Source organism: Myotis myotis, unplaced genomic scaffold (genome assembly GCF_014108235.1).
Source record: "Myotis myotis isolate mMyoMyo1 unplaced genomic scaffold, mMyoMyo1.p scaffold_m19_p_8, whole genome shotgun sequence".
NCBI lineage: Eukaryota > Metazoa > Chordata > Mammalia > Chiroptera > Vespertilionidae > Myotis > Myotis myotis.
In genome coordinates this window covers 24,447,957-24,462,706 of record NW_023416390.1, presented here as the reverse complement: position 1 = coordinate 24,462,706, position 14,750 = coordinate 24,447,957, and the positions used below count along the sequence as shown (strand labels likewise).

Below are 14,750 nucleotides of genomic sequence, written 5' to 3'. Positions count from 1 at the left end.
GAAACACACAGTTGGCTCCCTGCCGGCAGGGCCATCCCGGAGCGCCTTGCCGCGGTGGGAGCCAGGACCCGGGTGAGCCCCCAGGCGTGAGCGCAGAGATGGGGCCGAGGGGGCTTCTCCGTCGCTGGAAAGTCATTTCGTTCCGCTTCAGAGCGGAGACAGTGACTGAGCCCCGGCGCTGCACTAGACGACGGGGACCGATCAGGTCGCTCTCCAGGCATCTAGGGGGTCTGGGGAATGGGGTCAATCATGCCACAGAATCCCCTCCAAAGAGCATTTCATACGGAGATGCGCAATAAAGACACGAAATAGGGCCGGGTAGCAGAGGGAGGCTGTGCCGGGCTCAGGAGTGCGTGTGCAGCCCCAGCCCCGGCGCACCGGACCAAAACGCTTCGACCCTCAGGAAAGAGCAACAGCAAAGAGGCTGGCCAACTTCATACTTATTTTATTTCAATAAAAGGACCTTTGCCTCCTTCTCAAACCGTCGTAGGGGGAAGAGGGAATTGCCAACCTTTCCTCGGGCTCCCCCCCAACCAATTCAGAGACTTTCTAAGCTCCCTCCCCGGCCCAGGGGCTGGACCCCTGAGGTGAGGTCTGGGGGCCCCGTCGCCTCCCTCGGTGGGGGCGGGGACCCACGCCAATCTTGCCCCCTCAAGCCCCGGGAGCCCCGAGGGGCGGGAACTCAAGGCGGGCTCGGCTCCGTGGGGGCGGGGCCAGGCCGCCGGGTCTACGCCACTATTGGCCGCGGGCCCCGGACTGGCGGGTGGGCGTCACGGGCCGGGCCCACCCCCTTGGCAATGTCCTCAGCCTGCTGCACTCCTAACTTAAGCATTTATTCCACTGGGATAGAAGCGGTAGGAGCAGCGTTGGCACCGGCGAACCATGGCTGGGATTTTCTATTTCGTCCTCTTTTCGTTTCTCTTTGGGACTTGCAACGCTGTCACCGGTTCCAGGGTGTACCCCGCGAACGAAGGTACGAGTGGGGCGGCTTTTCTGCTGTCGGGGACAGAGAGGGGACGATCCGCGGGTGATTTTTTCCTCCGGAGCGTGAGGCCGGCGAGTGTTGGGCGGGGGGGGCGGAGAGGACGGGGATCCCCGCGTGAGCAGTGCTCTCAGACTCGAGAGAAAGGAGCCTGGGAGAGGGGATCCGCCAAGAGGGGGCACGGGGCGGCCGAGTGTCCTGACCCGGGCGGTGACCCGTGCTTGCGGCGAGACTGCCCAAGTTTGTAGCAAAAGGACAAAGTTTGGCAGCATCCGCCGCGAGGCCAGTTCGAAGCGCCCCGAGGGGATACACGGGAGCCAACGCTAGGATTAAACATACTAATTCTGTGGCCCAAGCCCTCGCTACCACCACTCCCTCACCCAGCCCCAGTCGACGGGAAAACGGAAGCCTGGAGCCGGGAGAGAGCTGGGTGCTCCCGGGCTCTTAGGGAAGCCGTGCGAGCAGTGGTTTCTGCCAAGTTTCCCGAGCCCTGCGCTTCCCGGGACCGGGCTGCGGAGCCTCCGCTGCGCAGCAGAGACGTGCGGCTCGCGGCTGCCGGTGACCTGATTTCTAGCATCCGGCGTCAGTCACCTTTCTTCTCGCTGGGCTCCGGCTCCCCGAGGTGCCATCGCAGGTCTAAGGGCCCCACGCTCCTCAGATCACCCCGCAGACCTGGGCAACCCGCCGGCAAGTTAAACGGACTCGAGTTTTTGCTTTTTGCCCCAGAACTGTGCACTGGGTTAGTTTGGGGAGAACGTGCGGAACCGACTGGACCCGTCTCGGCGCTCGGTGTTCGGCGCGTCTGTTCGGACGTGCTGGAAGGATTGTGTGTCTGTGTCGGGGAGGTGGGGGTTGATCATGTAGTTTCTGATGATCTCAGAGAAAAGCGAGTTGAGTGTGCGTGTGTGTGTGCGTGTATGTGCGTGTGTGCATGTGCGTGTGTGCATGCGCGCGAGGGCAAATGCGTGTTTGTGGCGCGTGGGTGCCCGCGTGGAGGTGGATTGTGTTTCTGTGCGCGAGTGCCCTGATGGTGCGCCCGTGTGTTCCGGCGAATGCTTGCACTCGAGCCTGCGTTCATCTAGCCTTGCATCTGTCTCGCCTACTTTTTCACCCCTCCCTACCACTCACCTCCCCCATTCCATCCATCCATTCAGCCAGCCAGCCAGCCAGCTCTTCATTCGTCTATCTCTCCGGATCCGTCCCTCCATCCCTGTACAATCTATCATTTTTCCTGTTCCGAAGGAGGGAGCCAAAACCCAACTTAGCCTTGGCTGGGCAGCCGGTACCCAGAGTTCGCCAGACGAAGCTCGAATAGATTCGCACACCTGCCGGCAGACACTGCTTGCGAGAATAGGGGCGCTCTCTCACCCTCCCTCCTTCCGACCTGGGTCCAGGTGCCATCTCGGCCCCTGCGGCTCCTTGGTCCCCAGGGTCAGTTCTCTTCTCCGAAGCTGGATCCCGCGTCCCGCTGGCTACTTGGCGCGCTTCTTAGGACGTCCCCTAAGACCTCACTGCACCAGATGCAGGGAATTTCTTTGCACCCATTTCTTGCTTTTTCTTTTGAGAGCAAAACTTGGGAGCCCTAGACACAAAAAGGTGCGGATGGAGCCATAGGCTGATGTAGAAAGGGGGGGGGGGGTCACCCCCCTCTCGAACTCCTCCTCCCCCTAAAAAATAATTCATTTTGTTGCTTTTTATTCCCATCACGTTTCCTTTTCTCCCTTTTACCCTCCCTTTCTACTCCCTCCCTTTTTTTGTAAATTGGGTCTTATTGTTCCCTTTGTGTCCCTAATCCACCTTACATAAATCCAAATGGATGTAGCGGGCTTTTCTCTAGGGACCCAGAAGAGAGAATGAGGCCGGTGGTGGGGGCGCAACTCCGGGCGGGGGAGACCCAGGGAAGGCTCTACACTTTAAAATAATTAACAGATCCCAGGAATTCAGGCTTTTGGGGGAAACTAGGAGAAAGAGGCAGATATTAACTCCTTGACTTCGTGGTGAAATGAGAGGGGACATGGTCAGAATACAGAGGCCTGGGGGTGAGATGGAGAGTTGGGGTGCGCCAGAGCAAAGGGGAAGGCTTCCTCTTCCCACCCCTCCCCCAGCGTGAGGAGCCAGCCTCGCCGATCAAATTAATAACCCAGTGGTTCCTTTGAGATGGGCCTTTCGACCCGCAGGCCTGCGGATCTCGGTGGGAAAGAGAACGTGGAGAGAGAGGTTAGGAATTGACTGCGTCCTTTTCAATGTCCTAGGTGCCTAGGCCTGCTCCTGCCTGGGCGGGGCTCCGATTCCTAATCTTCGATGCACACGCTTAGGTGTAACACTAGCACACTAACTCTACTGCATACCTAAAATTCAAATCAGTGATTTCCTCTTGGGTGGAGGAGGAGTCTCTGTGTGTCCTCTAAAAGACCTGGGGAAGAGAATCATTCAGTTCATTTGCATTCTAATTCTACGCGTCTGCCATCTCTCCCCCCCTTCCCCCCCCTTGAAACTTTGATATTTAAAAAAGCAGCGGATACCACCACCAAGGCCGATTTATTTGGTGATGGAGGGGGGGAAAGTGGTCGGGGAGAGAGCCTTTTCCTGACCCTTTGAGCACTCTCAGATAGAATTCACTTGTGGCTCTGTCACCATGATGATGAGTTATGCGGTCATCTGAAACTTGTAAAAACAAATAACTCCAGTAGACACCAGACAGAGATGAATGCAGATTTTGCTCTGGAGTGCAACTGCCCTACATAGATATATTTATTTTTTGAATTGTACTTGAGATTCTCTATTCATCCTTTTTAGAAAATGAATCAACTGAGTCCTGGGATGGAATTTTAAATGCTCAGCAAGTTAAATAAATAAGAACTTGCAGATTTAAAGAGGGGAGAAGATCAAGTGAGTAATGATTATTTACATAAGTGAGACCAAGTTTAGGTTTGATCAGAGTTGGATATGCGCACCCTCAGCACATATGGAAACGCTCAGGCAAATGGTTTTTGTAGTATTGGCTTTTGCAATTGGAAATTAATCTATTTTTCTTTTCCTTTTTGTAGTTACCTTATTGGATTCCAGATCCGTTCAGGGAGAACTTGGGTGGATAGCAAGCCCTCTGGAAGGAGGGGTAAGTTCCGAGTGGCTCTCTGCTCAGAAGGGTAAAAAAGGAGTGATTAGCAACTTTCTGAAAGTCCTAATGGCTTGATTCTTGTTGATTGTGGTGAGGGGGTCAGATTTCCGCCATGGCCTATGAAGTGAATTACGCTTTGTTGCAGAAATCCTATACTCCCCTTGGATAGGTCTGTCATGGTAGAACTAGAAACCAAAAGGGCAGAAAGGGTTTTCAAAATTAGGAGATCAGTAGAGGCATCAACTTAGATGCCTATTTAAAACTAACATACCAACAAAAAAGGCAATCTGGAGACCTAATTAGAATTGATGCCTACATCACTGTGATGGCCATGAAGTCCTGACCGGGTTCATGTTAGAGCAACTGTCCTGTTTCCAGGTGAGGAAAATGAATAAATAAAGATACTGGGGAGAAAGCCCTTCTCTTTGTCCCAGTCACAGGTTCAGTTCTGTGCACAAGCTAAGCTGCAGGAGCTCCTTACCTTGCTGTCAGGACCACCTTAAAGCAGCTGCTGCCCTCTTGCACACTGAAAGCCTTATGAGCTCGTGCCCCCTGCACAGTACATGCAGCAAGCATCAAAGCTTGAGCATTGTTGGGGCTAAATGTGAAAAGTTTAAGTATTTGGAGTCTTGGATCTTTGGTGTTGGGGAGGCTGCATTACAAGCGTGAGAGAGAATGCACTGCTCATTTCTTCTAGAATTTGCCATCACTGCCTCCATTGGAAGATTAAGAGACTAGAAGTAGGTCAATGGACACATTCTCTCACCTCAACCTTACCCCTTAATAACAGGTCAAAATGAATTCGTTTTTTGGGGGGAAAAATCAGTACAATATGTATCTCTGGTTTCTGCCAAATTGACATAACTCTCAGGTTTTTAAAAAATTAAGCATATCAGCCCTCCTTTGCATATTTTATAATCTATGACTAAGTCAAATGATTAAAAACAATAGAGATGAAAGGAAGATTGAGTCTTTACCAGGCAAAAATTGTAATGCCAGCACCCACTATGGTGCTTCAACAATTGCATAAGCAATAAAAGATGAAAAGAAAATAAAGATGCATAGAAACTATTATAGAAGATGGGTTTCAAAAACAAGATAAGAAACAATCATGAAACTGGAGAATTTTAGGATTTCTCCAAAGTAGTTCTCATAATCCATTTAAATGAAACGGAGATTGTCCTGCCTTCCTGTTTTTTCTGCCTGAACTTGACTGTAGTTAGTTGAGTCTCTGCTGAAAAATTCCAGTCTGCTCTCAAAACCATTTTTTTAAAGGGGGAGAGAATGATTGGCAGGCTTCTGGCAGTGTAGACAGGCTGTATTCACCGCTGATTGCAGGCAATTGCCCTCATCCTTTGAATGCGAAGAAAGGTACAGCTTTATCTTGTGAGAGTCAGACTCTTGTTAATCCTATACCCTGGAAAGGTCACTGATTCAGGAAGACTTTCCCATGCTACACTAGAGCTATTGCTCTGTAGGTTGAATGTATTAGAACTGTATGCTCAATTGAGGATGGAAGGTACCAGTACTTGCATTAAAAATTTTTAATAAGCCTTATTTTTCTTACTAGTTGCTCTAAAGCTTGAAGAGAGAATGCATCAAGTATGACTTTGGATCTAACTTGTTAACACTAAATATACATGGACCTATTAAAAGCAAGGAGTGACACTTTTTTTTTTTTTTTTTTTTAGTACAGTCTATGGTCTATCTAGTTTCTGGAAAGCTTTTACTGCAATTTAATATGCTGTAGACTCCACACCCCACCCCTATCCCCCGAATTGCTGAAAAAGCACCTGGTCACTTTTTCTAGACACAAAACTTTTCTTGGTTGTCTTGAAGTCTTTTACAAAAATAATATTATGCATACTGATTATTGTATAAAACCCAGACTTTTATGGGCTGAGTGGAAATAGTTTTTTCCTTTCCTTAAATATTACGTATGTAGCATTTAAGTATTATTGTGAGGGGTTAGAAATGAAATTTAACTTGTGCATAAGAAAAATAGTCTTTCCAAAATACATACCAGGTAGTAGCCATTGAGATATTAGGTACCAAATTATGAAATGTAATTAATCTCTAGATTTTATATTTGAAGAGGATTTATCAGGCTTAGAGTAACGGATGAATTGGAAATCTACTGAGTAGGAATAGATTGGCTTCAAAAGTTCTTTTTAGCTGAGGGGGGGCGGGGTATACTTGAGTCTTTCGATTATTTTGAGACATCTTTGCTGGAAAGTTTGGATTACAGTTTTGTCCAATAATGACCTTTATTTATTGTTGTTGCTGTTATTTTTAAAAAGAAAAAGAAAACTTATTTGACAATACAGTCAGAAACAACTCTCCTGTTTTTCCATCAGAACAACTAAACTAAACATGAAAATAATGGAAAATGATGGCTCCTGATGGCAACATTAGAACAAAAACCTAATTTCTTGGCTGTGCTCATTTAAAGGAGTATATTGAGTTGCTGACATTGATTGTAAAATACAAAACTAAGGGGAGATTTGTCATTGTTCTGGTGAATTGATCAGTGTGTTTAAACAATCAAGTTCAGGCTGGAGAATTCACAGTGCATCTGAATTATCCTGTATAAATTTTGTGGAGCTATCCCTATGTATTTTCATTTACATTGATAAATGTGTTTTGCCATATTTTCTTTGTTCGGAGAGGAGAAACATGCCTAGTAGGTTTTTTTGTTTTGTTTTGTTTTTGAAGATGGGGATCTATTTTTGCACTTACGTGAATTACTGGTGGTTTATTAATGGGTAAAAAGAAATTTTAATCATGACAGGGTACTTGTCCCTCCCAGTTCCAACTTTCATAATGGTAGTAGATGAAAGGGATAGAGAATTTTATGCATTATGGCCCTTCATATAGTAACATTTCCATCCATTAACAGTTCTTCAATGCACAGATGGGAAACCCGTTAAAAGATACAGTATGATTCTATGTACTTATATTTTCGGATGGAGGCTTAAGTGGAGCTATTATACAATATACATTTCTTAAACTCTTTTTTTCCTTTAATTATATTCATGTGTTAGATATTTAAGCTGACTTATACCAGATCTACATAAGTGTATCACTGCAGATATTAATGAAGAGCTCTGTAGGACCCCCAAACAATCTTGCTTCTTTTAGGATTATTTTTTTAAAGGCAAGAGTGAAATGACCACTTTAGTCATAGTGAATTCAGACTGTCCCACTATGAGAATCTTTGTTAGGAAGTAGATTGCAACTCCACCGTCCTTTTTAAATTTCTTGAGCTTTTAATCAAAAATGCTACTTACGATTTTGCTTTCAATACCCTCAGAGTATTTAGAAGCAAAGTATGTATGTGTTCTTGTTTACTTATGTGCATATGTTTTAAAAATGAGAACAATATAAACATTTAATTGAATGCATGCTCTTGAGAAGTGTCCTACCATTACAAATGACAGCATATATGAGAAATCCAACCAGAAAGTTTACTCTCTGTCTTCCTAGGATTACCAAAACCAGAATGGCGAGATTTTCTTTCCCCCTTTAAAGAGTAGTGACAGTGCCAAAAGAAAAGGAAAAAAAGCCACTGACATTTTTTTAGGTATTAGAGAGCAAAGTTCTGACAGGAGCACCACTAATTAACTGATAATTGTCTTCCTTTGGCAAGCTTTCCTCTTCCTGCTCTTAATTTGCAGGTCTCTGTTCAGTTGTTGAAACAATACACATACTAGTTTTTCATTTATGAGTAAATTTGAACTGTTGCCACTTGAAATTGTAGCTGTTGTAATAGGTGAAACTGAGGTTGTTAGACCACCACAAGGAACTGCTGAGAACTCCCAAGTAATAAATCCACCATTGCCTGTGGATTAAAGGCAAAGGAATGAAACAATTTTTAAAAAGCAAAAATACTTCTGCAATAAAATACTGTCTTGTCTTCTCCATAACAGGCTTTATCCGTGAGGACTGGTGCTCAGTCGTTTGGAAAAAAAGTAATAATAATTGAAGTTGTATGAGAGTAAAATAGGGTTGACAGATCCTTGTGTGATGAAAGGTTGTGATTGATACGTTTTCTTCGGATCTTTGCAGTGGGAGGAAGTGAGTATTATGGATGAAAAAAATACACCCATCCGAACCTACCAAGTGTGCAACGTGATGGAACCCAGCCAGAATAACTGGCTCCGAACTGACTGGATCACCCGAGAAGGGGCCCAAAGGGTGTACATTGAGATCAAGTTCACCTTGAGGGACTGCAATAGTCTTCCAGGCGTCATGGGGACTTGCAAGGAGACGTTTAACCTGTACTACTATGAATCGGACAACGACAAGGAGCGTTTTATCCGAGAGAGCCAGTTTGCCAAGATCGACACCATCGCCGCTGATGAGAGCTTCACCCAAGTGGACATCGGCGACCGAATCATGAAGCTGAACACCGAGGTCCGAGATGTAGGGCCACTGAGCAAAAAGGGCTTTTACCTGGCTTTTCAGGATGTGGGCGCCTGCATCGCCCTGGTGTCCGTCCGCGTGTTCTATAAGAAGTGTCCGCTCACCGTGCGCAATCTGGCCCAGTTTCCAGACACCATCACGGGGGCTGATACGTCTTCTCTGGTGGAAGTCCGCGGCTCCTGTGTCAACAACTCAGAAGAGAAGGATGTGCCAAAAATGTACTGCGGGGCAGATGGTGAATGGCTGGTACCCATTGGCAACTGCCTCTGCAATGCCGGGCATGAAGAGCGGAATGGAGAATGCCAAGGTAAGACGAGCCATATTGTACTTTTCATTAGGGCTCAGTGCACATAATTAAATCAGAGATGCGACTGAATGGAGTAGAGCCAGTAATTAGCAGCCCCTGTGGGATGTGGTGGGACAGAGGGGTCTAATGAGTAAGTGCTGTAGCTCCAGGTGGCAAGGCTGGGCCGGTTCTGATCCTGACAATGTAAATGATGCTGCCATAATCAGCAGAAGGCCAAACATATTTGCTATCGGGCACTTAGATCTGAACAGGCTTGATGTGCCCTCGGAAATGTAAATGATCAAGCTGAAGAAATGAGATTGATGGATCCTTCTTTAAAGAGGGTGGACAGATGTTCAAACCATAGTATAGACTTGGTAAAAATGGTAAATATCTCTGGTTGTGTGTATATGTACATAAACAATTTACATGTGAAATATGAATTGTGTTGTTTCAAATCTCTGAAGCTGTGTGGGGAATGTCCCCTGCCTTTTGGAGTGACAGTGTTTCGAGTGCATTTGTTCCACTGAGCACCCATCGACAGGGTCCCTAAGAGAAATTAGTCTTGATGAAAGACCTTTCTTTCCCCCAGGAGGTGATAAGGAACTAGCAAGAGTCTTCTTATTTCATCTGTGGTCGGAGGCGATATTAAATTGTGATCCATTTGGTTATTGAGTGTTTGAAGAAATCTTGATGTTTTTATCATGTTAATTTCTATGCAGCATATTACTAAAGTGTTTTTTTTCTCCTCACCTAAAATAGAGTGTATGCAGTTCCTTCTTCCCTTATGTACCCTTTTCTGTCAGAATACTGAGGATTTTTTAAAGTTTTTATTTTTATTTTTTTAAAAAAGCCTTGTTTCTGAGTAAGGGATGAGAGTAATTCATTTGTATATGGATTGCTCATGTCATGTGTAGCTTAAGGCTTTAAAAAGATCAGTTATCCAAGGTTTTTATTTTTGCTTGGTATTTATTTTTAGTGGTTATCAATAGTTTGCTGCTGCCAATCTCATTATGATTAGTACTAAAGAGTGTAACCCTGGTCCCATCTAGGCAACAGATCAGATTAATCTTTTCTTGGGGTGATTGTTGAGCTGTAGACTGGATTGCCCATGGTTCACCTGATTTGGTGATTAAAGAGCCTGAAATAACTGCCTGCCAAACAATTTGTCTGGCATTTCAACCATCTTAATGACACGGGGATTAACTGTGTTTGGGGCAATCCACTCAATGGACTGGAAATCAACTATAATAACTAGAAAAATTACAGTTTTGATAATTTGGTGTCATAGAGTTATGGTTCATAGTTTATACATTTCTAAAGTGTCATTCTTGATTTGCTTGCAGTTATTTTTTGGGGTAGCTAACAATGAATGTCTTTTAACTTCATTGTAAATAAAACAGAATAAAGGCTGACTACCATTTCTTTTGACCTAAAGAGAAAAGGTAAATTTGTAAACTAGAAAATTTGTAAGTTGGAATTTAAAGGCAGCTTTTGTCATTTTGTTTGCTGTTGACTCAGCAACTATAAGATAACCTGTACCAAAGTGAAACTGTGAAGTATATTCTAATATCAATTTTAGAAAGTATATGAGTGCATTGTTATTGGCATGTGAATTATAATAATCATAGAAGGAATAGTGAAATGAACTGGGTGATGACACCACATCACATTTTAGAGTAAATTATTCTGCCTTTTCTATTTTTCTAAGACAGAATATGCACATCTTCACATGTCAAGATTTTTATATATATTTAAAATATATATTGTCTTCCATTTCCTGCTCAAATGGTCACATGGCTGGCATTAGAATCTCTCTGTATTAATGTCATTGATTTTCAATTGTCACAGAGTCCAATAATTCATAGGTTGCTTCATTGTGAAACTCCTTGACAGTTTTACAACCCAAATTAGAAGGAAAAGAGAAAAAGATGGAGGGGGAAATGAATGTAAAGTCAATTGAACATGTTAGTGGTTTGTTTTATGGAAATAATCTTGGGACTCTAGTTAATCATGTAGTTCATGGGAGGGGAGGGGCTCCAAGTTTTAGGCCTAGTTCATTTCTGAGCAAACTGTTCTTAACACAGGGTCAGATATTTAATGGAATGGGAAGATTGGTTGAGTCGTTTTTGAGAATCTTTGGTATTTCCACACCTGCTCTTCATGTACTTCCTTTGCTAAGCATAAAGTGACTAACTCGCCCTAGCTGGTTTGGCTCAGTGGATAGAACATCTGCCTGCGGACTGATGGGTTCCAGGTTCCTATTCCAGTCAAGGGCACAGGTTTGATCCCCAGTAGGGGGCATGCAAGAGGCGCCTGATCAATGATTCTTTCTCATCATTGATGTTTCTATCTCTCCCTCTCCCTACCTGTCTGAAACCAATAAAAATGTATATTTCAAAAAGTTTTAAAAAATAAAGTGATTAACTCTTTAAGAAGATACTTTTTTGCACAAAACCTTGCACTCTGTTGCTTTTTTGTTGTTTTTGATTCTACTAGTAAGAATCTCTGATGAATTTAGGAAGAAAGGAAAAACTTGAATGACAAAGGATTCTTAAAATTCCAAACTTGAGTGAGACTTTTTAAAGACTGCAAAAGTCTTAGGAGTAATAAAAATGGTTGTCTCCATCCTTGACATCATTCCTGGGGTGTCAGAGAAACATCCAAGTGGAGCTGAAGGAACATCAAGACAAGGAAATGTGTCTCAATTTGGTCACTTAGCTATATGACCTTGAGCATGTTTTTTAGGCCCTCTGAGCCATGGTTTGTTTATCTATAAAATGGGTTGATAATAATTATACCATCTTCCTGACTTGCCATGAGGACATGGTGTTGTTAGATTGGTAAAAATCACCTTGTAGATCATAAAGTATGAAACTGATGCAAATGCTAGCATTTTTTTTTAATCCTTCTGCTCTTCCCAAGTCATAGCTGACGACTTTTAAAGGTGTTGAGCTGAAGTAATAAAAGGGTATTCATCTCCCAGTCACTCTTGGAAGTCAAGGCTAAAGAGAGAAGGCATTGCCCTTGCCCTAACAAAGAATAATGTCCATTTTCACACTTCATATTGCAAATGATATTTGAAGAGTGTCAGGGTTTTTTGTTGTTGTTGTTGTTTTGTTGTCTTTGTTTGTCCCTGAAGGAAAGAGAACTTTCCTTTGAGTGAGAGAAAAGTGATTAGGGGGTGGGACAAGAAAGAGGAGGTGTGAAGAGAGCTTAAGAAGGGATATAATGGAGAATTGGCAAGGCTTCAGAACCCTGGCAGCAGGTTCCTCCCCAATTGTCTTTCCAATGGGTATACTGTGGCAGGACAAATAGAAGACCAGGTGAAAGGTCACCTACTTCCTCATCCATCTTCCTCAGGGTCTGAGAGGTCAGAGTGAAGATTGATTAAGATCTTAAATGTTTGACAAAGGATCCCTGACCGAAAATGGGTCAGGCCGGTGGGGGTCTGGGGTGTGCTGTTGTTTCAATCTAACCCTGGTCATCTGCCAGAGTCCTCAAGGGACTGGGGACAGAACTACACTTCCTCTTAGAGTTCTTACTTCCAAGCGGTACATGCTAATGGAGATGTGAAGAGCTGCCTCAAAAGTGTCCAGTGGCAGGGTGATGGTGGGCTTGCCCTCTGAAGCAGCCGCAAGTTCATTGTGCTCCTGAATACCATTTTCTGAAATGATTTGGCTCAGTCTCAGCAGGACAACAAAGAGTGTCGGTCGCTCATCTGCCCTCTTCAGGAGAAGGGTGCAGTTGTTTGAACTTGCCTAGTGATTGGGTGCAGAGGATGAGAAAGTATTTGAGTAAGTCTAGTCACCCATCCACTTCACATGGTCAGAAAAAGAAATAAAATCAAATCAGGCACCCCCTCTCCCCAACACACACAGCCATTCCCCTCGGGGAGGGCATCTGCCAGATGTTTCACAGGGCTGTTTTCCTTTCCTCAGAAATATTAAGCAGAAGGCAGACAGGAAAGGATTCTTTATGAACTTATTTTTTGCTTAATTGAAAAGCTGAAAAATAAAAGTTACAGATTTACTCTTTGTGAAATATTAATAAGCAATATTTTCAGAGAATATATAGAAAAATGAAACTAATAAAAAGAAAACTTTATTAGAGTCACTCTTAAGGGCAAGGAAGTGGTCACAACTGTGACAAAATTCAGCCAGGCAGAAATCAAGCCTTGCTGAAATATACACCTTTACATAAATTGTTTGGGGTTATATATCTCTAGGATCTATATTATATATCATTACATATATATGATGCCTTTATATCAGCAAAAGGTATCTTGTTAAAAGCTCTTTTGAGAAAGAACAAGACAAATGCTTTGATGGCTGTGAAATAGAAATATTTCAAATTTGTCCTCTGAAAAGAGCACTGTGGTTACAAAAAAATCATGATGACTTTGTTTTCCTAAGAATCTTCAGAGAAAGAAGTACTGAAAAGAAAGCATTTAAAATATAATTCAGAAGAGACACTATTTTCTTTTACCTTTGAATCGTGTCTTTAAGAATCAATTGCTTGAATCGCATGGCTGCCTTTATCCTGGCTTTGAAGCATGGCTGTGGCTATGATGATTGAAAGATGCAATTCTTTATATATGAGAAGAACAGAGTTTAATTATTGTCTTTTTTTTTTTTTTCTGTTGTGCTTTTTTATTTCTCCTGCTTCATGTGACCCAGCTTCTTTTTTAGTGTGAATGAGGCAATGGTCTCTATTTTGGGTTCACCAAAGCATCACACAGGCATTATCTCAGTTAGGGATTTTTTACTATGCTATTTAGGATTTGATGATTTATTTTAGTCTAACTGAGCTTCCCTGCACCTTTCAAAAAACAAATTAAGACATAATTCTTTTTGTAACACTTGATGCTTTAGGAAAAAGACTGATTTAATAGCTTTCCAGCTACCACTGTGCAAAACAGGCAGTTGTGATATGTTTGACTTTCACATCATTGAACTTTGCTACTTAAGGGTGTGTGTGTTTTGTTTTTAATTGATGAATTTAACATTACTAAAGAACTGCATCCTTAACTCTTACTCAAACTTTTTCAAGTTCTTTTTTTTGTTAATCCTCCCCTGAGGATATTTTTTCCATTGATCTTTTTAGAGAGAGTAGAAGAGAAGGAAAGACAGAGAGAAATATCAATGTGAGAGAATCACATAGATTGTTTTGCCTCCTGCATGCACCCTAACCATGGCCTGGGCCAGGGAGGAGCCTGCAACCAAGGTATGTGCCCTTGACCGGAATCAAACCTGGGACCCTTCGGTCTGAAGGTCCACGCTCTATTCACTGAGCCAAGCCAGCTAGGGCTTACTCAAACTTTTTATGAGTTACCACTTTTCACAATTTGACAAGTAACCCAAATATATCTTTATGCATTTATTTAAAAAAATAACAAGTGGAATTATTCTCTTAGTTGTCTTGATTTTAGGATGCTTGACTATCACATTAGAGAATATAACTTTCCTTCATTCTTCATAATTGATGATTAAAATTCTATAATATCATAGAATCCTATAATATCAGAAAATATCATACTTTATATTTTCACTTATTGGTAGATATTTAGGTTATCTTAGTTTTTCCTGGTAATATTTTTAAACAAACGCTTTAATTTGTAAATCATATCTTTATATTTGCGTTAAGATGTTGAATGATTAAGCTTGCTTTGTTATTTTTCTGGCTTTATCTTGGGCAAGTGAATTTAGTAAAACTTCTGTATCCTGAGAATGTAAGTGGAGGAGTGCAGTCAATTATAACTAGACAAGTAACACCAGCGACTATTATGGAACATACTGGGGGCTCATGAAATGTTCATTGAGTGAATGAATAAATAAATGCCTAAGGAATTGTGGCCTGTTTCATATTAAACATTTATTTGGTGGAGTAATGTTTCATGGAGTCAACATGATATATCAGAATCTTTGCATGTGACTAAT

General features: G+C 42.9%; 1 protein-coding gene across 12 annotated transcripts in view; it reads left to right on the top strand.

The window, feature by feature from the left end:
- The first annotated feature begins 815 nt into the window (after window positions 1–815).
- EPHA4 (EPH receptor A4) overlaps window positions 816–14,750 on the top strand; it is a 137,473-nt gene continuing 123,538 nt past the window's right edge. For 5 of the 12 annotated variants that reach the window (XR_004969299.1, XR_004969298.1, XR_004969295.1 and 2 more), the window contains exons 1-3: window positions 822–973; window positions 4,030–4,097; window positions 8,169–8,832. Coding sequence is in view for 4 of the 12 variants with exons in the window: in XM_036319310.1 (XP_036175203.1) it covers window positions 883–973; window positions 4,030–4,097; window positions 8,169–8,832 (823 nt within the window). In the remaining 8 variants the exon portion in view is untranslated. Of the gene's footprint in view, window positions 974–3,507; window positions 3,872–4,029; window positions 4,098–8,168; window positions 8,833–14,750 lie in introns of those variants that run through there. The other 7 variants (XR_004969296.1, XR_004969297.1, XM_036319312.1 and 4 more) reach the window with 6 other exon arrangements.